This window comes from Cornus florida, unplaced genomic scaffold (genome assembly GCF_030987335.1).
Source record: "Cornus florida cultivar Cherokee Brave unplaced genomic scaffold, ASM3098733v1 CherokeeBrave_3.0.0_Hap2_Chr05, whole genome shotgun sequence".
NCBI classification, from domain to species: Eukaryota; Viridiplantae; Streptophyta; class Magnoliopsida; order Cornales; family Cornaceae; genus Cornus; species Cornus florida.
In genome coordinates this window covers 103,777,409-103,803,088 of record NW_026775575.1, presented here as the reverse complement: position 1 = coordinate 103,803,088, position 25,680 = coordinate 103,777,409, and the positions used below count along the sequence as shown (strand labels likewise).

The 25,680-nt window shown below is 35.5% G+C and overlaps 4 protein-coding genes and 1 long non-coding RNA gene across 6 annotated transcripts; 2 read left to right on the top strand and 3 right to left on the bottom strand.

Annotated features, from left to right (window-relative positions):
* Positions 1–1,932: 1,932 nt before the first annotated feature.
* LOC132309886 (uncharacterized) lies at positions 1,933–3,241 on the bottom strand. Its single transcript, XM_059808147.1, has 2 exons — positions 2,380–3,241; positions 1,933–2,336 (listed from the first exon to the last, which is right to left on the bottom strand). Exons 1-2 carry the CDS (start codon positions 3,239–3,241, stop codon positions 1,933–1,935), a joined length of 1,266 nt encoding a protein of 421 aa, XP_059664130.1.
* Positions 3,242–6,747: 3,506 nt separating this feature from the next.
* On the top strand, positions 6,748–9,715 carry LOC132308146 (growth-regulating factor 8). Its single transcript, XM_059806148.1, has 4 exons — positions 6,748–7,495; positions 7,643–7,831; positions 8,159–8,498; positions 8,788–9,715. The coding sequence occupies exons 1-4, from the start codon at positions 7,006–7,008 to the stop codon at positions 9,491–9,493; spliced, it is 1,725 nt and encodes a 574-aa protein (XP_059662131.1). The 5' UTR covers positions 6,748–7,005; the 3' UTR covers positions 9,494–9,715.
* Positions 9,716–13,952: 4,237 nt separating this feature from the next.
* LOC132308144 (uncharacterized) lies at positions 13,953–18,422 on the top strand. Of its 2 annotated transcripts, none has more exons than XR_009482389.1 (3): positions 13,953–14,057; positions 17,176–17,238; positions 17,858–18,422. It is a non-coding gene; the product is annotated as an uncharacterized LOC132308144 (long non-coding RNA). The 2 variants fall into 2 exon arrangements; XR_009482390.1 differs by lacking the exon at positions 17,858–18,422 and adding an exon at positions 17,585–17,847 and having other exon boundaries at positions 17,176–17,497.
* Positions 14,432–17,366, bottom strand: LOC132308143 (protein IQ-DOMAIN 17-like). Its single transcript, XM_059806147.1, has 5 exons — positions 17,133–17,366; positions 16,722–17,000; positions 16,301–16,546; positions 16,083–16,220; positions 14,432–16,000 (listed from the first exon to the last, which is right to left on the bottom strand). The coding sequence occupies exons 1-5, from the start codon at positions 17,253–17,255 to the stop codon at positions 15,224–15,226; spliced, it is 1,563 nt and encodes a 520-aa protein (XP_059662130.1). The 5' UTR covers positions 17,256–17,366; the 3' UTR covers positions 14,432–15,223.
* A 4,908-nt stretch (positions 18,423–23,330) lies between the features above and the next one.
* On the bottom strand, positions 23,331–25,002 carry LOC132310439 (NAC domain-containing protein 43-like). Its single transcript, XM_059808612.1, has 3 exons — positions 24,683–25,002; positions 24,227–24,501; positions 23,331–24,038 (listed from the first exon to the last, which is right to left on the bottom strand). Exons 1-3 carry the CDS (start codon positions 24,864–24,866, stop codon positions 23,331–23,333), a joined length of 1,167 nt encoding a protein of 388 aa, XP_059664595.1. The 5' UTR covers positions 24,867–25,002.
* Positions 25,003–25,680: the final 678 nt, after the last annotated feature.

The window sequence follows — 25,680 nt, the reverse complement described above, 5'->3', positions numbered from 1 at the left end:
ACCCTTTTGTGAGGTTAGTAGGGCAAATCATTTCAGCCACCCCAAATGCCTCCATCTCTGTTCTCGCTACTCTCTCTCTTTCTCCCTCTCTCTCTCTCTCTCACACACACACACACACTCTCTCTGCTAACTTGTATGTAATGGGTTTTGTTTTAATTTTTTTTTTCTTTCTAAATCAACTAACCAAGTCTGTAATTTATAAGCCCATGGTCCATGGATGATGGCCACCAGAAAATATATATATATATATATATATATTTAGGGCAAATCATTTCATACATATATTTAGGGCTAATCCCCCCCTCCCCCCGGCGGGTAACTGCTAACTTGTAAGTTGTATGTAATGGGTTTTGTTTTAATTTTATTTATTTATTATTTTTATTATTTTTCTAAATCAACTGATCATGACCACCAATATATATATATATATATATATATATATATATATATAGGGCAAATCATTTCATCTTCCCCAATCGCCTCCATCTTTATTCTCGTTCTCAACTCTAAACCTACCCTCTCTCTCTCTCCTCTCTGCAACTGCAAACTACAAAATCTACAAGAATCAGAAGTTCAAAACCCATATATTTCAGTATGTCTATCTGTCAAATTAGGGTATATATATATATATATATATATATGTATCCCTTTGTGTATGTGTGTATATATATAAAGAAAGCAAATCATTTCAGCCTCCATCTCTCTCTCGTTCGCAACTCTGAACTTGCCCCCCCTTCTCTCTCTGCAACTGCAAACTGAAAATATACAAGGCTAATTTTGTCTTTCTCATAATTATACTGAAATTGTTTCTTTCCCCTCAAATCTTCTCAAAATTGGAAGAATTTGGTTTTACTGTATTGAAGGGATTTGGAGTAATAGGCTATCCCTCCAAATCCTTCCCGATCCTTTCTTTTCTCTTCTATTCCCTCCATCCAAACACACCTATCCCTATCTTTATCCTTCCATTTCTTTTTTCTCCAAATCCCTATAAATCCTTCCATCCAAACGAGGCCTAATATGTTGTAATTATATGTAATGGATTCGAACGAATATCGATATAAAGTAATCGGTTCATTAAGGTATATAACGATATCATATCTTTAAAAATAAATTATGATCGATACGTTGCATATTAATCGATACAACGAATCATATTACCAATTGTGCCTTGTTTGAGCATCCATATAATTTACATATATTTCATTTTTTTTTGTGAAAATAGACTTTTTCGTAAGGAATTATATATTTTGTTTCCATTAACATGGAACTCAAACATACACTCACTAGAGGACTTGAATTATCAATTTTTATTTATTTATTTTGGAAGGGAAAGAAGTATGACCAGACTACATCTCTTAGTACACTGAGTAATTGTTAAGGATGACAAAGTTTGATACGATCCGTCAATACGACTCAAACACGACACGAGATAAGTGATTTTGGGTTGACCTTAAACGAGTTCGGGTTGTAAATAGTTTGACATGATTAACTCGACTAATTAATCGTATCGTGTTAAGGTTGATGGTTCAATTTGTGTAATCCGTTTAAGTATGAACAATTAAGTCATTTTAACATAAAATTCTCACAAAAATATACTTTAGCTCCTTAACTGTCATTATTAATTAGGTTACGTAACAACTATCTAAACTAGTGCCTTTTATGTATTATCTTGTATGCAAGAGACTATTTATAATTTGGTTGGATTCAGGGGCGGACCCAGGATTCAATGTAAGGGGGGGCCGAGTATTAACAGTTTTACTAATATAATATAATAATATTTTAAGTCAAAAGTACTTTATGATCGATTAGATGCATACAAAAATATATTTAGCCAAAATTTGGCCAATTTGTTTACAAAATAATACTTGGTCTATATCTAGTCAAATATGACATAGATAAATACAAAAAGAAACCTGAAAGACCAAACAACTACTACAAAAGCTGAGCTCGACGATCTTTTAGAGAAGAAAAATCATCTATAATTGAATCTGTACTAAAAGTCTGAGCAATTTCTTTTTCAATACTAACACTCAAGTAATCTGCAAGAAACTCATCCTCCATCATGTTGCGCAGTTGTGTTTTGACAAGTTTCATAGTTGAAAATGCCCTTTCTATAGTTGCCGTGGAAACGGGAAGAGTCAAGACAAGACGAATCAACCTATCAATCAAAAAGTAGATTTTTGACTTCTTTGTTTCCACTAATCCTCTACATAGTTCAGAAATCGTTGACATATTTTTCAAATATAAATGAACAGGCATTTCAACCTCATAATGTTGCAATTGGAATGTCAACATAATCCTCTCTTGGTCCGTGAAATCTTGAGGATAAAATTTATCTACAAGCGTGCAAATGTCTTCAACGTTAAAGAACTTTGTAACCATCTCTAGGATCCAAAGCTGAGCTGAGAGTAACAAGTTTCATTGCCTTTTCACTAAATCTGTTATTCAACTCTTGCAATTGTGAATCAATTGTGCCATAAAATATATCAATCCGATAGTGGTGCTCAAGTGTAATATTCTCTTGTGGGTGACGTGACTGGCCCTTAATTTTTTTGGTATAAAGAACACTCAAATCAGGCACATCAATGTTGTGGCACTCACAAAATGATTTAACAATATCAAGTAACTTGTTCCAACTATTTTCTCTCAATTTCAGAATGATTTGTTTTGTACTCGAAACCAATTGCATAGCATTTACGATGTCTTGATCCTTTTGTTGCAAAGCTTGACAAAGGATATTAGTTATTCCCATGATATCTTTTATCAAATGCAAAATAAACACAAACTGAAATGATCTAAGAGTATTAAAAGCAGTATCAGCATCTCCCCGGATCTTGTAATTACATCCATCTTCAATGAGGTTGTTAAGAACTGAACATGTTGGACTAAATAACCTTATCAAACTACAAACAGAATCAAAATGGGAGCTCCAACGAGTATCTCCAGGTCGTTGCAAGTTACCAATCTGATTAGCTCCTCGACCGGTTTCAAGTTCATCAAGATCTATCAAATGGGCAATTTCCATAACTTTAGCATAATGTAATTCATCAATTCGTTTGCAAGAAGCTCCGATGTTATTGATAATGAAGTTCAAGTTTGAAAAGAATTGATGGACAACGATTACTTCTCTAGATGCGGCAACTAATGCTAGTTGTAATCGGTGAGCTAAGCAATGCACATAATATGCATAAGGACAATCATTAAGAAATAATGCTTGCAAACCATTCCATTCACCACGCATATTGCTAGCACCATCATAACCTTGACCTCGGAGATTGTGAACATCAAGATTATAGTGAGAAAGAACCGCACAAAGATCCTTTTTTAAATTCAATGAAGTTGTATCTTTGACATGCACAAGATCAAAAAAACGTTCTTGTAAAAAACCATTCTTATCAACCTATCTTAAAACGAGAGCCATTTGCTTTCTTTTAGATTCATCACGAGCTTCATCAACAAGAATACAAAACTTGGCATTGCCGATATCTTCACGAATCTTACTTCTCGCTTTTCTAGAAACAATATGCCAAATCTCCTTTTGAATTTGTGGTGAGGTATACTTGGCATTTTTTGGAGCATTTTCAAAAACAATTCTAGCGACATCATCATTATATGACGCAAAAGCCTTTACCATTTCAATGAAATTGCCTCGATTACTTGATTGAAGGGATTCATCATGCCCTCTAAAAGCACAAGCTTGATAAGTAAGCCATCGGACCGCATCAATTGTGACCTTCAATCTCAATCGATTATTTGAAACTTGTTCGGAAGTTTGTTTAACCATCACTGTATCAATATGACAAGGTTGATTCATTAAGTCCTTACATGCTCTCTCAGCAATGCTATGAGCAAAACATGGACACTCCCACATGATTTAAGAAAGCACACCTATTGCCATCATTAACTTTCTTCCAACTTCGAAATCCTTCACTAGTAAATGCATTGGTTCCAGGACGCCCCGTTGGTTTCGCTCCAAAAAGAAAGCAAGGTAAGCAATATGCAGCATCCTTTGAAGGAGAATACTCTAACCAGGTAGGAAATAATTTAAACCGAGATGATTGAAATCGACGACGATGCTTTTCCGATCCAGAAAGCGGATATACTGAAAGCACAATTTGATATGGTTTCACTTTGATATAAGCTCGTCGAACTTCATCACGTTCGTCAATAGGATAATCCCATATTTGACGACGTAATCCTGGATCACGTTCTAAAAAGGTAGGATCAACTTTTGTATGTTCAACTCTTAGAGATTTTGAAGGACGCTGGTTATCATGAACCGAAACATCGACATTAGAAGCGGAAGCCACGGAAGGCACATCATTTTTTTAAAAAAAACAATCAATAGTTCTTTTTGGCTTCACCATCGTATAACACTGTACCTAAAAAGGGTAATTCAAATATAAACTTTTAATACCAAGGGTTTTACATTGTAATTTAAACCACCGATCCTAAATTCCTAATAAGCATAATTGAGTAAAAATAATATTGCACCCTCATTGCATATAAAACAACTAATTTAAAATATAAAAAAGTTATCACCCACAATTGTGCGTCTGTGCAGTGTCTAAAAAATAAATCGTGCGCCTGTGAAGTGTCTAAAAAATAAATTGTTCGCCTGTGAAGTGAGCTTAGAATTTGTATATATAGCAACACTTACATGACTAATTTCAAGTGAATTTCAGAAAAAATAGGAAAAGATAAGTTTTAGAAGAAAAAAGTGTGTACCAATTAAGATTTTCAAAGCCTCCGTGTCAGTCCGTGATAGTTTCCCTCGGAATATTATGCAGTTTTACTCCTGAGATGTAAAAAGTTATAAACATCAGTACCATCGAGAAATTGGTAAAAGAATTAATACAATTGCTTCCAAAATTTGTGGACAGTGGATAATAAAGCAAGATTTGTGTACAGTGAACAATAAAGTTGGTAAGAGAAATAACAAAATTGCTTCCAAAATTTGTGGACAGTGGTCAGTGGACAATAATTTAATAAAGCAAGATTTGTGGGCAGTGGACAATAAAGCAATTCAAGATTCAAGTCTAAAACAATCTCAAAGTCCCACAGTGGGTCCGATTAAACATTTAAACTCCTTCATTTTATCTATATATGTTGACTAATGTTGTTATTTAACTACAAATAAAAGGCAGAATACATGAATTCAACAAAGCAAACATCAAGATTGTGTGCTAAGAACAAGTGAACAACGCCCTACTGCCCTAGACTTTGATGAAATAGCTATGCAAAATTTGTATACCAAGCAAGATTCGAAAAATATTGAACAAACGGGCCAGTAAACGGTTACGTAAAACAGAAACACTATCAAAGTATCAATTGAAAAAGAAAAAATAACAGAATAAATTATAATGGATGTGAATTCTCTTTGGAAATTGGAATTACCAGGTAATCAATCATGATTCGAGAGTCTGACAAAGAGAGAAATCGAAAAATGTGAAGATCAAGTGGCTAAGTAGTGTACCAATTCAATGAATTCATCAATTCCTACAAACAGTCTCAGCGGAGGAGAAGGTAAAGAAAAGAAGGTTAGGGCAAGGCAAGAGGGGTGGGGGGGTCAGTGTACTAAAAAATATATATATATATATATATATATATTTTATGTGTATACTAATAAAAAAAAATAAAAAATTTTGGGGGGGCAGGCCCCTGCTGGCCCACCCCTCCCTCCTGGTTGGATTGTGACTCATATATATATATATATATGTTAAATTATAATTATAAATAATTTAAATAATATATTTTATGATTTTGATATATAGGTCATTAAATAGGTTACCACGTGTAATTCATTTAACAAACAAGTTTAGTGTTGGGTGTGTTTATTACAATTATTAAATGGGTCATTATCGACTTAATCTGTTTAAAAAAATATTTTTAAATTGACACAATACAATACAATTATGACTTACGAACACAAATTGCCTTTGTAAACATTGACATGTCTAATTGTGAAACAAAACCATATTAACCGGTATTGATTGATTTAATTTAGCATCGTGCGTTCAAAGCTGCTCAAACTAAGATTAAATGAGACCCATTGTATGACGTTCGGATTCTTTGGAGAGAGTAGGAGATCCCAACCCAAGTCCAGCCCATGGACGTCGACAGCTTCTGGTCCCCACTAATATCCCTCGCACAAAAGCCCAGCGGGCCTCTAGATTACAGCTCCCGATGCCCGAAATAGCAAACGCCGTGCAGAACCGAAAGCGACGTTTCCTGACGGTGACCGTCAAATCCAACTTCATCAATGATGGACCGACTTGGTATCACCTCAATAGTTCTGTAAATATCTTCAAAATCCATGTAAAATAATAATAAAAAATAAAAATAAATTATTTTTCTTGATTCAGTTATTCTACTATTAGATACGGAGTATAAGTATGGTAATATTGGTGAGAAAATTATTGTAGAAAATTCATATAATAACATTTATCTCTTAACATGACAGCTCTTTTCTCTCCTGTAAAATCACAGTCCAATCAGCTGCCGTCTTTTCGTAGACAAAGCAAAGTCAAAGCAAGATCTGATTCACTTTCCCATTTTTGCTTTTTTATGATCAGATCTAGCTGGTAACTTTAATTCACTACACTGGTTGACAAATGTGAAGAGATATGTTAGAATTTAACACCGTTAACCTATAACGTTATACATATGCGTGTCTATGTATATTTACACACCCAACAATTATGAGAGAGAAATGGGGACCCCTATTTTTATCACTTTGTCCGTATTCCGCAAGGGGGACGAATGTTGGAAGCTTAGGAAGCAAAGCCAAAAACCATTTGGCTAACAATGGCGGCATCTTAATCCCAAAATCAACAACACACTTCTATATAGATATATATATACATATAGAGAGAGAAAAAAAAAGAGAGTTCCAAGAATAGTTTTTTTTATTATTTCAAAGGACGGAAGCTTAGATTATACCAAAGGTTTAAAGGAGGAATTGTTACTTTTGGGGTTGCGTTTAGTGGTGTGGGTGTTGTGAAGATGGGGAGCGGAAATAGAAGTGGCGTTATGGGTGGAGGAGGTACAGAGAAATCAGAATCAGAATCAATATCATCAGAGTACAACAACAACTACTGTTGTGATGTTGGGTTGGGTTTGAAGGTGCAACGCACCGAATCCTACCCCAATCCCAAAAGGACGATGGTGATACCTCACCATCTTCCTCAGTCTCAGTCCCAGCCTCATCATCATCATCATTTTCCTCCTTCTGCCGAGTCTCAGAACACTATGATGAGTAATAGTACTAGCGTTGTGGGTTTGGGTTTTGCTTCTGGTAGTGATAGTGCTGGCGTTGATAGTGGGCCCATTTATTGCAACACAAGTAACAACAGCAGGTTCGCGTGTGTGACCAGCGATATATACGATGTTGTCTCTGATTCCTCTCTTACCCTTTCTGCTGGTGCTGCTGCACTAGTATTGCCGAGGACTTTCCACCCTTTCACATCTGATTTTCCTTTCAAATCCCCCTCAGGTCAAGAACACACCCTTTATCTCTCTCTCTCTCTCTCTCTCTCTCTCTATATATATATATATATATATATATTTGTGTGCGTGTACACACACTAAAGGGGATAGATAGATAGATAGGGGGTGATTATATTTTGGTGTTTGGTTGCAGGAGGAAGCATGCCAGCTCCTGTGGAAGTTCCTTTTACAGCGTCTCAGTGGGAAGAGCTGGAGAGACAAACAATGATCTACAAGTACATGATGGCCTCTGTCCCTGTTCCTGCTCAACTCCTCCTACCCATTGCCAGAACAACCACCCCGGCCTCATCAAATATTGTTCCTGCTACTTCCCAATCTAACAGTAATCTATTTGCTTTTTGTTCACATCCTATCTACTACTACTACTACTTTATTTTTTAATCTTAATACCCACTTTAGTTTTTAACTTTTCCATGTGCCCTTGTTCTGTCTCTTTCTCTTTTTCTATCCCACACCCACCTCTCTGTCTCTTACTTTGTTCATATAAATCTATTAATCTCAATTTTGTTCCTTATTTAATACCAAGTGAAGTACCTTTTTTCCGTTGAGATTTGAGTTTAAACCTTTTCTGGGTTCTAACTATATTTATAAGCAGGCAAAGATTGTTAATTGTTTACTAATTAATTTATTGGTATTGTATTGTTTGTAGTGTCTGGTTTGGATATGAGGTTTTCAAGTGGTTCTGATCCGGAGCCATGGAGGTGTCGAAGGACGGATGGGAAGAAATGGCGGTGCTCCAGAGACGTGGCTCCGGATCAGAAGTATTGCGAGCGCCACGCCCACAAAAGCCGTCCCCGTTCAAGAAAGCTGGTGGAATCACAACCCCACAACACCACCACTAGTAGTACCACCACCACCACCAATCTCAAAGCCCGACCACTCATCAACCTTCAAGCTAATGCTACACCCACTACTCAGCCCTTTCAAAAGCCTACTTTTAATCACTTCCCAACTTTGCTCCCAGCTGCTTCGACATATGACCAACCCAGGTGTGTGTTTGTGTTTGAAATTTTAGATAGTTTGAACAATTGGGTGTTTTGATTTGTAAGTTGAATTAGATTGAATAGTTCGATTGCTTATCCTTATAAGACCCACCTTAGTCGACACATAAGATTGATAGTCCATTTGTGACTAAAATTTGTTTCATTTCATATTGTTTGTTATTTGTTTTTCAATTTTGTTCTTATCCTAAATATCTGATGTGGGGTTTGCTGGTTTTTTGTTTTTGTATTTTGTAAATAAATTTGTGATTTGATTTGTGTGTTTTGGTCACCGAAGGTGTCCTGAATGGTTCACGAAAAGGGACAACAGCCGTGTCTCTATTAGCATGAACCAACAATGGCAGCAACTGATGCAGTCATCGTCAAGAGTGGGATCGAAGAGAGACAACACCGAGTGTAACAAAGAAATGTCATTTTACCAGCTCTGCTACGGAGAAGGAAAAGAACCAATGAACCAAAACTCGTATATTGGGGATGGCCAAACACTGCAGAATCAACAGCTGAATGATCAATTAGTGTCTTTCCAAGCAAGTACTTTAGGTGGTGAAACAACACACACAACAAGGCACTTCATTGATGCTTGGTCTTCAGCGGATAGAGAGGAGATCAATGAAATCAGCAACAAACGCTCCGACACTTCAAGGGGGAAGCCACCACTGTCATCCCTGACTCTTTCGATGCCGGGTGGGAATGGAATTGATGAAGAAAGTGAATATGCCCAAATGGGGCTTGGGATGATGATGGACTCGGAAAGAGAAACCGGTGGGGGTTTCAAATCGCAGTGGCTCAACAACCCTGTTTCTTGGATGAATTCACCCCCTGGTGGACCATTGGGTGAAGCCTTGTGCCTTGGCATTGCCAGTACTGCAAAAGCCGGTTCGAACTTGCCATCGCCTCGGGGCTATAGCAACAGCACCACCACCGGCACGAGCAGCAAAAGCTCTTGTGAGGAAAGTGGTCATGGGCTTCACTTCATGAAGTGAGATGATCATTGCAGTGGCCATGGATGGCAGCTCTAATAATTTAACCAACAGCTAAGTGAAAACTCTACGAATGTGGTGTTTTGTTTTGTTTTTTTCATTTATTTGTTTTATTCGCTGCATATAAAGCTTTGTTTTGCTAATGTTTTTGCCTTGCTATACCAGCTTTCTTTGTGCATATAAATTCTCCTTAGCACAAATCAAAATGGTCTGCCTTGGTTGCCATCCTGTATCACTTAGATTTTGGAACCAACAAGATTTCGAATTCATGGATAGACTGATGATCTTTATTTGGATTTAATTCATATAGTGAGTGGAGGACCGAAATTTAGAAGAACCGCCAGTCACAGTGCTTCATTTGTGACTCTGACAAGTATTGCCCCAACATTTAAAGTCCATCCTTTTATTTTACCTGAGAAGATAATTTGCTAAACTCTAAAAGAGCCAGATTGAATGGGATTCAACAAAGCTCAATGTTATATTTCGGTTGAACCATGTTGCAGTTTTCATTTGGTCATACAATAAAGGTCAGTAGAATGTTTTATTAATATTAGTCCATGACACTTGAGACCACGAGAATACCAAATAAAAGTTAGAACTTAGACACCAGTGGGTCTAACCATACATAGAAGACATCAGAGTGCTATTGAAGTTTTGATTTGAACAGAATTTCAATCTATTTGAGTTGTAAAAACTGCCCTTGCGAACATTTCTTACTTAAGGTCGGTATTTAGTTAGTCAGTGATACAATGCCATTAGTATCATCATTGTATTAAAGTGTGTGTGTGTGTGTGTGTGTTTTTTTTTTTTTCCCCCCTCCTGTATGAGAGTTTTTTTTAGCAATTAAGAAATTGAGCTAAAGAGAAACCATAAATGAACTCAGCTTTTCCCCTTGATACGTTCTCTATCTGAAAATGATTCCTGGTAAAGCATTTATATAGCCTTATGTTATAGATATACCAAGAACTGAGAGAATTAAACAAAGATAAACAAAGATTACAGAACAATGAGACATTAGTAAGGTGAAAATTTTTCTTTTATGAAAAATAATAGGTCTTCCAATTTCAATTACCGACTCTTTTTCTGAATATAACGTGGTTGGGAATAAGTTGAAGAAAAATAGATGTTTACGGAAATTTTTATTTTTATTTTTGGAGTCGATAATTGAGGTCGTTAGGCCTATCATTTCTCTTCTTTTATTCACTTGGCAAGTGCATCTCTCAAACACAAGCTCACAGCATATGCATATATATAAATATATATATTTATATATTTATATAGTGCTTCAAAAATGGACTTCTATTATAAGCTAGGCAAGGAGCTTTTCTTGTAAGTTATGTGATAATGAGCTTTCTTTGTGAGTCTGTAACCTAAGTAATGAGTTTTCCTTTTAAGCTAATATGAGTTGACCCCACTTATACAATGAGTTTTCTTTTTAAGTAATATGAGTTGATCCCACTTATATAAGTGGGAAAAACTAATGCTTATATAAGTGGGGTCATCTCGTATTAGCTTAAAAGGAAAACTCAGGACTTATATAAGTGGGGTCATCTCGTATTAGCTTAAAAGGAAAGTTCAGGACTTAGCTTATCAGATAACTTTTCTTTTTATATATATATATATATATATATATATATAACAATTTAATATTTGTTTGTACATCTGGGTGGAGCTAATAAATAATATGAAGCAAAAAAATGATGGACTAGTCAAAGTTGGTTTGTCCCAAATCTCTCTCATAAGAGTTAGTGCAAAGTGCTAACCACAAGATATATAAGGTGAGACTGGGAAAGAATCTGTATGGATGGGTTTTGTGCGTCGTAAGGACTGTTTTCAATTTTTTATTCCCCTGCTTTCTGTACAATAAACCACTGAAAAAGAGAATAAACAGTATTGCGGAAGCATATTTAGACTTCGTTTGGATGGAGGGATTAGGAGAGAAAAGAAATGAAATAATAGTAATTAGAGCGTTTAGATAGAAAGCTAAAGAGAGAAAAGAAAGGATTAGGAGGGATTTGGAGGGATACTCATTTGGAATCCCTCCAAAATTGACAAGATTTGGAACAAATTACAGAAAAAGCAGTTGAGAGACAGCCGATTATATATACATATATATATATTTTACAGTTGTCGAGAGAGAGAGAGTGGGAGGCTGAGAATGAGATGGAGGCTATTGGGGAGGCTGAAATATATGTATATATATGTGTGTGTAGTTTGCAGTTGCAGAGAGAGAGAGAGAGTTGCAAAACAATAATTAAAGACCTTGATTAGTTGATTTTAGAAAAAATTTAAAACAAAACCCATACATACAAGTTAGCACTTGCACAGAGAGAGAGAGAGAGAGAGGGGGGGGGGGGGGGGGGGAGCTTGAAAGATACGGGTTTTGATTTTGGGAAACAATATGAAATGATAGGCGGATATGGGTTTTGATCTTTTGATTTTGTAGTTTGCAGTTAGAGAGAGAGAGAGAAAGAGATGGAGGCGATTAGGGAGGCTGAAATGATTTTGCCCTACTAACCCTACCAAAAAGGGTAAGATGATAATTTTATTATTATTCTTTTCCTTTTTTTTCTTTCCTTTGTATTATCCAAATAACAATATTGGCAATTGATTTCTTTTCTCTCGTAATTATCCAAAAATGAATATAAATTATAGCTATTATTTTTTTCTTTTCTTTTCTCTCATAATCTTTTCTTTTCTTTTCTCTCTTGTGTATCCAAACGAAGCCTAGTAATAAAATTTTAAATTTCTTTTGGTTAACTAATTGTTTTAAGTGTCACTCTAATCCTGTTACCAAACGCACTAAAGCATTTTCTAAACCTTTTCCACGTAAAGTGAATATTTTTTTTTCTTTTTGTTTTCCGGTGTTTGGGCATAAATCACGATCATAATTTTTTTGAAAAAAAAAAAAAACTAAACACTTGTTAAAAGAGTACAAAGTGAAGATTAAGGTAGCTATAAAAGCTGAGTTAAGAATTGATGGAAAATCTCAAGACGGGGATGTTATGCAGAAGTATATTCACTTGTATCCCAACTAGATGATGGTCCATGGCAATTCAACACTGGACCATTGCTAGGAATTGCAGGTTACAAGTGGTATATGCTATATCAACTTTCCTTTAAGTTCGTATTCTTACCAATATTTAGCAATAAATGATCAATTAAATATGGCATTAACTATTACGAGCTCATATACAATTGACCATGGACCGTAATTAGCTCTTGTACAAATGATATAACAAAATTTATTAGAGGAATATTTTACTTGGTTTATTGTAAATGAAAATTGATAAAAATTTCAAAATCGTTTTAGTATTGATTTGAATACTTTAAACGCAGAGAGACTTTATCATTATTCATTACTAATTTAGAGTTTTTGCTTAGCAGTAATAATTTCAGTAGTGAAAAAAAATTAATAGTCAAGTATAGCACTACTCATTGTAAAGCCAAGCATTTATTTATAGAAAATATTTTTAAGTTAAAACAAATTAATCACTTACTACTAATGACGCCTTTGAGAGCATCAAATGGACAAAGAAATTTGAATTCAATTTCTTCCAATACTAATTCTGAGCCACTATACAATGCTCGTAAACATTATTCAAAGACTGAAAGTGGTGAATTTATTTAACAAAGATATATTGCCATTAAATTATACTTTGGGAGGCTAGTTTTACATATCTAAAAATAATATATAAAAAAAACTATAAAAAAATATTGAATTTAATTACTTTTACCTATGTCATGTTTTTTTATTTTTTCCCGGAAGGTTACCCATGTCTATTTCCTAAAAACAAAAGACTATCATGAGAAAGTAGTTTCCAAATACCCAGCAGGCCCAAACTCTCTCTAAATTTCTATTGGCAAACTAACCTCTTTTTAGTGGTGACAATTTGTGTTGGTAGGTCGTATTCATGTCAACATAATTATGACATAATTATTAATCGTGCCTAAAATTCTTGACACGAATACGACACGATTATTACATATGTAATACGACATAACACGCGTAACCTGTTTAATAAATGAGTCAAACCTTGATACGACACAAAAAGACACATTTAAATCATTTTTTTACGTGAACACGATATATTTATTCTACACATTTAGCTAAATAAGTCATTTTTTACACAAACCCTACACTTTTATCTGACACGTTTAGTTAATCGAGTTAATTATGTGATAATCGTGTAGGTCAGACGCAAACACGATACGTTTAGTTAGTGAATGATCTGTGTCGACATGATTACAACACGAACACAATTAATCCAAACTCAAATTATCTTATCTCATATCGTGTAAGCGTGCCGTGGCAATGCCACCCTAGACCCTCATTGAACCCTTGGTTCATTATTGGCCCAACACTTGTAGGTCTTGGAACTCGACCCACATGCTCACTCGACCTTTTTCGCGTACACTACACGCGTTTTCCACAACTGATACATTGACCCAAAAACAAGAAGTAGTTTTGCTGTCCTGAGTTGCTTCTTTGGGCAACAGGACGGCTTGACTTGCATAATATATTATATACAGGAAGCTCTCTCAGAATCATTTGATGGGCTGATTGGTAATCACAAGAAACTCTATTTCTCTTTTTTACTGCTATTTTCTGTTTGCGTTATTTCTGATTTGAACATACCGAGATGCGTCTTTGTGAATTCAACTTCTGCTATCCGTATAGTGACTACCATGTGTTTGATAATATGTTACTGCATTGCGTTATCATTCGATTGCTGTTCATGTTTGTTTGTTGTCTCTCGTAGTTCTGTTATACAATTTAATGGTTTTTTTTTTTTTAGTATCTGTTAGATATTTATATTAATCAGTTTTGGTTGTCAAGATATGAACTTATTGCATCTCATCACACTTTCTTTTTCTTTTTTTTTCTTTTTTCTTTTATCTCTCGTCTAAGTATTGGTGTATGAAACTGAGTTATTGTGAATCTAGTCTTCTTTTTTTTTTTTTAATACTAAAAGTAAATTTTGTTTAAAGTCTATTTGAGATATTAGATATGGTTGTCAAGATATGAACTTGCTGCATTTATCTTACTTTGTTCATTTTAATTTTGGTAGTATTCAGTAAAACATAGGTAATTTTACTTGATTGTCTCAAAAACTACCACTGTTCATTTCTATGAAACCAGCAATCATACAATAATAATGCTCCATTTGATGGTCTCAAATCACCTGTGTAAATTAGGTAATAGAAAGGTAATGTAGAGCCTTTTTTTTTGTCAAGAAGATTTATTTGTAGATTGCAATCCTAGCTTCTACATTTGGTTAGAAAACAACCATAACCTTGATTTTTATTTATTTATTTTATTTTTTTGTTGTGGCAAAAACGAAATTTTATTCAAACATTTCAAGAGGGTGTTACAAAATCATTCTCAACTGCCTCCATCACCGACATTATAGAGAACTGACAAAAGTATAATTAAATTTTCTTCTCACATCATAATGAGTTAAGAACATGTGCAGCCTAGCTCATTACAAATTCTAGGTCCCATGACAGGGTGATATCTCTGTTTTGATGGAACAACCATCTCATCGTGTCTCCAGCTACCACACCACAGAGACTTGGAATTGTCCGCCAATTCATATTATTGCTTCCTCTGCACGTTCCAGTCTTAATTATCCCCAGACCTCGGTTTCTGATGTATCATTATGCAACAGATTGATTATTACGGTCATCACTTTCATCGTTCACGAGTTATGCTCATGGATTCCCATTCGCTCATCTTAACCACCGTCTTAGGTAAGTGGTTGAACATGGCGAAATTTCTCCCCCAACACTGTCTGTATAACGTGAAGACATGATAAACTCCTGCTCCATTCCAACATATCCTGCTTGAACACTCTTGAAGCTGGGGCTTCTCAAGTTTTGGCCTAAACTATCATAGCCAATGCTAAAACTATTGCATGGCTCGGGATTAGGGTATGAGAGGCGTTTCTTTGCTGATCCACCTCTTTCCTTCTCTGGCGTCGAGGCCCTCCATCCTGATGCACATTGAGTCCGAATCCGAGCTTTTGCAGACTCGGTTGCTGCCATGTAGTTAGGCACAACCGTGGTGCCAGCAGCTGCACACACACCTGTGCTATAGCTCTTTACACTGCCATTGAAAAAGTTAGCGGAGCCCAAGCTTGGGGTGTCTGCCTTAGTGCCTCTTTCTTCTTTTAGGTATCGAGGGCTCATCGAACGCACTTGCAGTGGTTTCGTTTTAGTTGGAGAGGGCGTGATGGGCACTTGATGGTAGGATGCTCTGTGACGCGGAGAAGCAACAGAATATATGATTGGTAGTTTTTCTTGATGATTTTGTGATTGTAGTTTTCTGACATTAGGAGTGGAACAACTGCAAGGCTTGGACGTGTCAATGTCGACCATCTTCATATGAGTTGAAGCTCTGCCGCTGCTCTCCCATTGCTTCGTCGTCGTCCACCTATCAAGCCAGCTTGTTCTTCCTTCTATCTCTTTTTTATCTCCACCATATGGGTCCCTATCCGATGTCCATATCTTTATGGGGCACATACAAAAATACGGATGAGCATTCATAATCGAGATAAACATATATATAGAGAGAGAGAGAGGGAGGAACCTGCTGATTGAAAGTGTACTCCAGGTCCTTTTCATGCTTTTCAGCTACTTCCTTTCTATTCTGCAAGATAGCTTCCAGTTCTTGAAGTGTAAGTGCACGGTCATTCCGGTGGTCTGCACTGCAGCTTCCGTCTCTGGACTGTGATGCAAACTCCCATTAAACCGAGGAGGAGGTAATGCTTTATACTCATACCGTTGGGACTGTAGAAAACTACTTACTATTGACTTTCTCTCACGGATGTCTTTAAGATATCTGGATTCCCACAAGTTGTTGGCTTCGGCAAACATGGACTTCCTGCTCAGCTCATGTGAAAGCCTTGCGCGTTGATCGTGCAGCTGAGCCTGCACTTGGTGCAGAGCTTGCATGCATTTTAGTGTCATCTTCACTTGCTTGCGAATGTTTTGTCCTCTAACTAAAGCTTGAAGCTTCACAAGCCCCTTAAGTGCACGCAGAGCTGTCCTTGCCTTCAAACAACCAAAATCTTCTGAGAAATAATAAAATATATAGAAATAATGGTAACAATCCTCCTAGTTTTGTTTTTTTTGTTTGTTTTTTTTTCCTTTTACATGTTTGATTAATATTTTAAAAGTACTTTCTTGCTTTGAAAAACATATGGTGCACTCAAAAGAAAGTGCTTACCAGGTAGCCTCTGAACGCAGTCTGAATGACTGTAGCAGCATATTTTTCTGTAACTGAATCGGAGGGCCTAGTCAGCCGGATGATCTCCACTGCCGCTCGGGCTGTTGCGGCAGCTGCCTCAGCCGCTGCTGCAGTGGCCGCTGCCACTGCAATTGCATGCCTTTGCTCAGCATCCATAATAGGATTGGCAGACTGAGTGGTGTTTGTTACCTGCTTTGCTTCACACTGTTGTGCATTATTAGTAGGTTTCTGGAACAACCATCTTCTTTTCTCTCTTTGCTGCACAAACCCAAAAGTGCATACACACAAATGAGCTATATATATGTGTGTGTGTGTATAGAGACTACAGAGATGGTCCATTCCAACCATAAACAATGAAGAAAAAAGTGAGAGAACCGTGCATTTAATTACCTTTTCTTCTTCTTCTTGCTCATTTCCTTCTCTCCTCCTGCAGCTCTTTTTCTCACTGTCCTTGGTAGGAGACCTGAAGGCCCTCTTTACAACTGTCAACCATGAGGTACCTCCCTTTCCCATAGATATGGTAACAGAAACTGTTTACCGAGAGGAGAAAAGAGAGGAGGGTGCTATAGTTTGTGTGTGATATTTTTGGTGTCTATTAACTGTAATAAGAGAAATGAATGAGATAGAGAAAGGTCCCGAAGGTGAGTATGCATGTGTATCCGTGCAGCATCTTAGCAGAGTACGAGCTCCAACAAATCTACCGTAAGCTTAGGTGTTTTGTTGTGGCATGGTAAAATTAATACCATGTACAAATGGTGAGACTGTCAAGAAACTTTGCATCATATATATTTACATTATTACACACACACACATATGTGATGTGTGTGTATTTATTCGTGCAGCATCTAACAGAGTACGAGCTCCAATATATTTACTGTAAGGCGTGGGTGTTTTCTACTGGCATGGTGAAATGGGGAGTTGCGAGGTTGTGATATGTCTTATGTATATATTATTGATTGGGATGGTAGTAGCTAGAGGACATGATCACATGAATATGAGATAGAAAGAGGAGTGTATATAGCATAAGAATCCAAAGTCCTTCAAAATTGATGAGCTTTTATTTTACTCTTAAATATCAGCTGACGAACTCTTATGGTTTCACGTGGTGTGTGCAGCTAGCTGGAGGGGAGAGAAAGAGATGGGCTTTGTTGTTGGTGGTGTTAGCATAGTTTGTCGTTTAAGTTAAATAATGAAGAGTAGTGCTGCTACTTACTAAGTGCATTTGGTTTTGGCAAGTTTCGTTCCTCGAAGACCGCCAACCAATTCAATGCCAATTGAAGGGGAATCATTTGACTGTGGACCGGTCAAAACTGTTCTTTTTTCATTTATTTTTTATTTTTTTTTACGTTTTTATTGATTTTATTCTAAATTACGGTCGTAAAATCAAACAAGAACAGATTTTTTTTTTTTTTTTACACTTGGCAATGGTTAGATAGTTGAAGTAGTGGGGTTAGGAGGAAGGGGATTCGAACTTAGGAACGTAGGTGGGCGTAGGGGTGGCAATTGGGTAAGTTTGGACGGCTTACGAGCTGATTATGAATAGACAAGTTTGTAATAGGTCAATAATTGATTATTAGCCCATTTATAACGGTAGATAAATGGGTCAATAAACTTACACCCAACCCGATGATGAATATTTTTAGACACAAATTGTCTAAGTTATTTTGATTATTGAATACCAAAAAAAAAAAATTGTTGTTACATTAATTTTTTTATTTCAAGCATTGCATTTATTATTATTATTATTATTTTAGAAAGAGTCACTATACAATTTACTCAGCAATATTACTTATATATATATATATATAGAAAAAAATATTTTGAGCAGGAGTTCTAATGAGTTGTTGGTTATTTATTTTCATAAGTGGAAGGAAGAGTGTGGAAGGAGGGGGAGAGAGAACGGAGGGGAGGGAAGGGATGAGGAGAGAGAAAAAAAGGGTGAAAAAAAAAAAATAAATAAAAAGTACAATGCCACACCTTAGGTTAGGCACAAGGACATGACACTCTCTCAGTTTTGATAAAGTTAACAAAGAGAGTTTTGTGAGCCGGTTAAAATGAGTATCCACCATTTACTCTTAAATTATAATGGGTATTCACTTTTTACCAATTACTAATCCAGTCACTTAAATTAGTCACCCAAATAAAGTAATTTTAGTTGGACTTGATTTGAGCATAAATGGTCATCCCTAGGTGGGGACGCCTACACTGCCACACCTAAGATTTTTCATAATTTCACGTCTCTTAATTTTAGTCCTTTATGAGCAAACCCAGAATCGGGTCTGGGTTGGAGCTAGGGTCGAATTACCTAGGTTTAATTTCATAAATGTTGTCACCAAGCATATAATGCTAAATAAATGAATATCCCATTTATTAGTAAATGATTAGGATTTTTATTTTGTAACAGTTGTGTGTGTGTGTGTAGTGGGGCCAAATAGGGTGTGGCATTCTGAATGGGTTGGGGATGGAGAGTTTCTGTTAGCAGAGCTGAGCGGGGTAGGGATAGTATTCTAGAACTTTAATTTGATGAATAATTTGTTCTTCATAGATTATTTTTATCATTGAGGGGTACTTTTCAAAGGAAATTAACATCAATCACAAACCAAGAAGGAGGCCAACAAAACTAATAAACATACCAAAATGGTAAGTGGTGGGTGACAAATTTCTATTATCATTGGGGGTACTTTTGAGAGTACACAATAATTTGTCACCAAAAAGGTAACCGTGAGAAAATCAGAAAAATTCACATGATAAAAGTAAAGCAAAGTCCAATACAACTAACACATTAAGCATCAGCTGGACGAGCACTACCTTGCACTGGGGACCACAAATGGTAGTGGTGTGATGACCGAGAGAGGACCTCTCTCTTTCTCTCCTCCTATACACATTATTAATCTTCGCGCACACTCACAATTATATATATATATATATATATTCTCACAATTATAGCATTGGGCTAAATGCTCTTTAATGAGTTGATTAATCGGAAATGTATAATATTAAGAGTGTATACTAGATAATAGGTAAACTGTAAAAAAAAATCCTATTATATATAGTATGTGTAAATACCTCATGTATTTTAAAAACTCCCAACATTTTTTAATACGAGTAAATAATGACAATTCTACAATTTGAAGATTGAAAGACCTAAAATGCATTTAAGACGAAATAAAAATAAAAAATATTGAAAAATTTGCGATTTTATAAAAGTTTTTGGGAGTTTTATAAAAAATTTGGAATTTCAGCTGATTTTGGAGTTTTTTTTTTAATATAAAAAATTGGGGGTTTTTTATTTAAAAAATTTGAAGAATGAATTACCTAAAGTGCCTTTTAAGGGTATTTTGGAGTTTATATATATATATATATATATATATTAAAAAAAAAATTGATCAAAATTAATTATAGGGCGTTTTAAGAGGCCCAATGCCAATACTAGAGGAAGAGTGTCAAATTAGATTGGGATTTAGTTGATTTTTATTAGTTATCTTGTTGGAATTTTTTAGGATTTCTTTGCTATTACAAACATATATAGATATAGTCACAAAACAATCTAGACGTCTGCTTTATTCTAGCCTTTCATCTTTCCATTTCCCTGAAATCTAATTCTCTTGTTTGTGCCTCACTATATTGTTTAATGTTGTTTTGGGCCTCAAGGCCTTGTTTTTATTGGTTGCTTCTCGATCAGCTCTTGGCCTACTCTCTCTTATAGGCCCATTGTCTTGTTGAGAAATTTTTTTGGGGGGTAATTTGTTGCAAAAATGTTATTACTTGAAATTAATTGATGTCCTTGTTGTTACAATGACAACAAGTGTTTCAAAGACTCCCATATGAAGTCATCTCTGATGTGCTGGGCTGTCTTCACGAATATTACTTTTAGGTTCGTTGATTTTTAGGAATGAAAGGGTCATTTCATCTTTCATCACATCATTATCATTCCTTTCTATGTGTTGGGGTCTATTGGTAAATCGCTTAGGTCTAGGCTTGCTTGATTTTTAATTGTTTTTTTAATTTTTAGAGAATTAAAAATAAAAAAATTATACAAAAATTGTGCTTAATAAAAATGCCATCTTTTCACATAAGTATTTATATAGATCTTTGAAAATAGTTTTTACAAACCAGGCCGCCCCTTATATTTTGGTCGGACATGGCCCTAATTTTCCACACGTCATGTTGTGACTGGTCCCTTTGTTAATTTTTTTTTCTTTTCCCTCTAATTAAATGATTAAGTTAAACAGCCCTTGTATTTAATTTTCTTAAATTTAATGCCAAATGAAATTCTGATAAAACTTTGTATTTGATTGAATGTTTGAAATTTGCAGAACGGACATTCCTATTTTGCATTATTCCAAAGTTCAACGAGAAAATGGAGGTGTTGAATTGAAATGGTGATGTTGATTAGCTGTAGATTGAGAAAGCAAAAGTAATGATACCAAGACGACCACAAATTTGATCCGACCATGTATATGAAATCGTGGTATGAATTAGCTGTATTAATCAAAAAGTCTTTCTCGTAATGAACTAAATCCTAGACAAAAAAGGTCTTTTGCAACAAACTAAATGTGTTTTTTCAAATATTGTAACCACTGCCCAGAATTCAAATATATTCATAAAATGTTGTTGTTGGTATTGATTGACATGCTTATTGTTACTATCATAGGAAGTATTTCAACGACATCCCCATATGAAGTAATCTCCGATGTACTGGTATATATATATATATATTCATGAATATCAATTTTTGTTTCATCAATTAAGAGATCTGATTAATTGATTCTTTAGCGAAAACGATTAATTGCATAATAATAATAATAAATTGGTTTAGAGAGAGATCGTGTCCAACACTCCATAGTGGGCTTAACAACATTTGGGCTCGTTGGCCCAAATGCGTGGCGTACATGACTAGCCAATCAATTCAGTTCTACGTGGAGGTCAGTCGGTAAATCCTGGTAATTGTCGCACCTACCTTTTCCAGCCGTCATGTTTTAACCGGCTCTTGTGTTTCTGCTGTCATGGTAGGGTGTAAGTATTGGAGTACACCCGCGCATCTAAGCCGTTTGATTGGACGGTTGGGATGCGACCGGTGTATGGTCTCAATGTCTATTTATTTTTTTAGGGGAATAGGCACGTTGACCCTTGGTGTAACTTTTTTCTTTTCAACATAATAATTGATGGCATCTTATAAAGACATACAACTTTTTATTATTCAAAGATTTCGTCTTTCTAATTAAAACTTTGAGTAATATATTCTTAAACAATAGAAGTCCCAGTAAGGATAGCTTGTGAAAAGGGATGTTTCTCGTAGAAGCATTACTCATATATATATATATATATAAAAAGGCTAACGAATCATTTAATACATATTTTAATAAATTGCTTTAGGGAGTTTTTTTAAGAGTATTGTTCCAAAAAAAAATTAATAATAATAAAATTGTGAATTAAGGCTCCATTAGTTTTTTTTATTTTTTTATTTTTTTTATAAATGAATTACTAACTATGTTTATAGTGTGTCAACATAATGTGATAATTAATTTATTTTTTATAAGTTCATGGGTTAAATTGGTAATGCTACAAAAAATAATACTTTAACTTTTTAAATGAGACATTTATTTTGAACAACCAAAAATAAAAAAGGTTGACATTTAATTTGAAAGGAGGTAGTATAAAGAAATAGTATCCTCACTATTTATAAGGATCTGATTTACACACACATTGAATGTAGAAAGCTAATATTGAAATGGTTCTATATGCAACCTTTTTTCTTGAGCATCAACCAAAAAAGCTTAGGGGCTGTTTGGTATGCGTTTTGTTTTTGGTATTTTTGTTTTAGGTCGAGCACTGTAGCAGTGGTTTTTGTAAAAAATTCTATTTTGTAAAAAGTGTTTTATTTTGCATAGTATCAAAATGTTTCGTAAATAACGATCAAAAATCGAAACACTAATTTTATTTTTTTATATGTTTTTGTACTATAGTTATGGGTACTCTCTCTCTCTCTCTATATATATATATATATAGCAATGAATATTGAAAAATAATAATAAATAAATAAATTCTTAAATGACATTTTTAAATTAATCATTATATTTTTTAAACTTGCAACATTGTTTTACTAAACATGTTTTCATATTTTTGTTTCAAAAAAATTTCAACAAATAGACGTCACCAAAACATGCTTTCATTACTATTCAAAACAATCTACAATAAAACACATGTTTTGTTTTATTAAAAACAAAACACGTACCAAACAGCTCTAGCCTACTTTAAAGGCAATTTAAATTGGCAAATTTATTGCCACAGTACAGTCAAGGAATTCCACAGGCAATTAAGATCTCTCAAACCCTCAGAACATGATTACCGATAGAAAGATATTCCTTGATAACAATAATGAAATGGAAGATATCCTTATTAAAGTAAGGATATAATCTCGTTGACAATGCCACCCATCTAAGATATCACTCCTTTATTTATGTAACATCATGTATATATTTGACTTCAGGAAATTTTAGCCACAACACACTCACACACACACACACACATATACATATATATGTATGTATGTATGTATATGTATGATAGCTTGAATACTTCTAGCTGTTATACGGAGAAGTGGCCTAGTGCGTCAGACGACGATGAAGACATTGATTGTGTGAAACTCCACAAATCAATCTCGCTGCTGCTATAGGCTTGAGAAGCTTGGTTTGGTCTATTAGAACGTAAATGAGGTACATGTAGATCATCATCAATGGAGATGCAGAAGTCATCATTGGGCACACCATAGCTGGACAATTTCTCGGATCCCTCTACAGGACCATTGAGCTGTGAAGCCACAAGCCTGTCAAGCTCAGCCCAGTCAGTAAGCACATCATTTTGGACATGATCAATTATGTTTTTCTTGCAAGCAGTACTCATGCCTCGACGATGATCAGTGCAAGATGGTTCAGTTTCTGTGACCATCTCATCAATTGATGGCATTGTTGGAGTGCTCTCTAACCTTGGAAGACGGGCAAATCCACCCATCGGAAACTCGTAGCCGATGGCTGCAGTGGTGATAATTGGGGTCAGAAATTGCATACTATTGTCACTGTTTATCATCTCATTTTCCTCCATGCAAGACCTTCCCATGCACACAAGTATCTGATCTAGTACATGATCAGTACCCGAATTGCTAATCTGTGTCACACCCATGGAGGTAGATGAGCTTTGGTCATGACTATGTAGAACCTTATGGAAATTTTTCTTCATGAAAACGCGGCAAACCACCCACCCATCTTCTGATGCAGACTCTCCTACCAAGTCAGAGGACTGAAGTCTATTGTGAATACTTATGTGCGTAAAAGAAACAAATATGAGTAATTGAATATTAATGAAATCACCGCTCACTCATAAATTAGTTAGAGTTGTCCTACTTTTGAAATCCAAATCATTATTCAACATATATTTGAGACAATATTAATTTTAAAGAAGAATATATATTAGTTAAGACGACTTACATTGGCACAGTGGATACTAGTGTTGTCTTCCAGTCTATATTCATGCATGATCCAGTCCGATTTTTGTCCATGTGGGGCTCGTCCTTTGTAGAAGACGAGAGTCTTCCTCAGTCCGATCCTTCTGAAACTGCTGTAGATGGCCTTATCGCGACCTGTGGCCTTCCAGAACCCAGCTGCAGTGGCACGGTTGGTCCTAGTCCCTGTTGGGTATTTCTTGTCTTTGTGACTGAAGAAGTACCAATCATTTTGTGGGGTGGATCCTATTTTGCACCTCTCTTCAGAAAAACACCAACATGTACAACATGAAAGCAAAGTCATTAATCATGCATTATAAGTTCAACACAAACATATATATATATATATATATATATAGTTGATCAATCTATAACAAAATCTAATTTAACATAAGGTTTGTATATATGTACATATATATGTATGGATGGATATCGTTTTTACCTTGGATATCCCATGGTTCAAGCTTATTAAGATCAACGTCAGGAATAACGTCAAGATCTATCTTCTCAGAGGCCACTTTCTTCCTCAAATAGTAGTGAAGAAGCTCCTCTTCTGTTGGGTGGAATCGAAAACCTGGAGGGACCTGAGACTGACCATTTACAGATAAATTCAGGTCTTGAGACATTAGTCCATAAATATGTAATTAGTTTAGTTCAAACAAGGAAACAAATAAAGTGATTTTTCCTAAAGTCCTGCCTAGCTCAATTAAGAATAACGAAAGTAGGTATACTGAGGGGATGAGAAGAAAGAAAGTCGGTATCATCACAACTTAAAAGAGGTATTGAATACATTATGATATTTATGATATATATGGGCGGTAGGACATTCATATATATATATATATATATATATATTACTCCAAAAATGCATGAAAAGTTTTGGTAGCATGGCCTTCACAAATGTACTTTTAACTATCATGGAGACAGCCAACCACCGAACCCTCGAGAGGAAAATGTTAGCCATGTGGGTCCCATCTTAGGTGGTATATAGTGGGACCAACCAAAGGCGTTTGAGGAGTGTGAGCGGGAGACACGCCCCCATCCCAACTCTGACCCCCGACCTTGTGATCTCTTTGAAAAGCACCTTCTAAACCACCTCCATCCCCATTTATGGTATCTCTCCTCTCTCTCTATATATATATACCAGCATCACTCGTTTAACCACCACGATCGAACAATAGGAGGCAATTGACAGAGACATGATGGGGTCGGAGGCATTGCCTTCTTGGAAAGAAAGATATGATGCGAGTAAAAAAATGCTTTTCATTTTGTTTTGTTTTTTTCAATAATTTGGGAGTCAAAGAAAAGATTTTGCGGAGAAATGTTTGATTCTTCTCTTGTGTCTCTTTTTCAATATTTGTGTCTTTGCAAATAAGTCTGAGTTGAGACGAACTTTAAATTGCGTAAACTGGGCAGGTTCATTTGTGGGTTCAACTCACA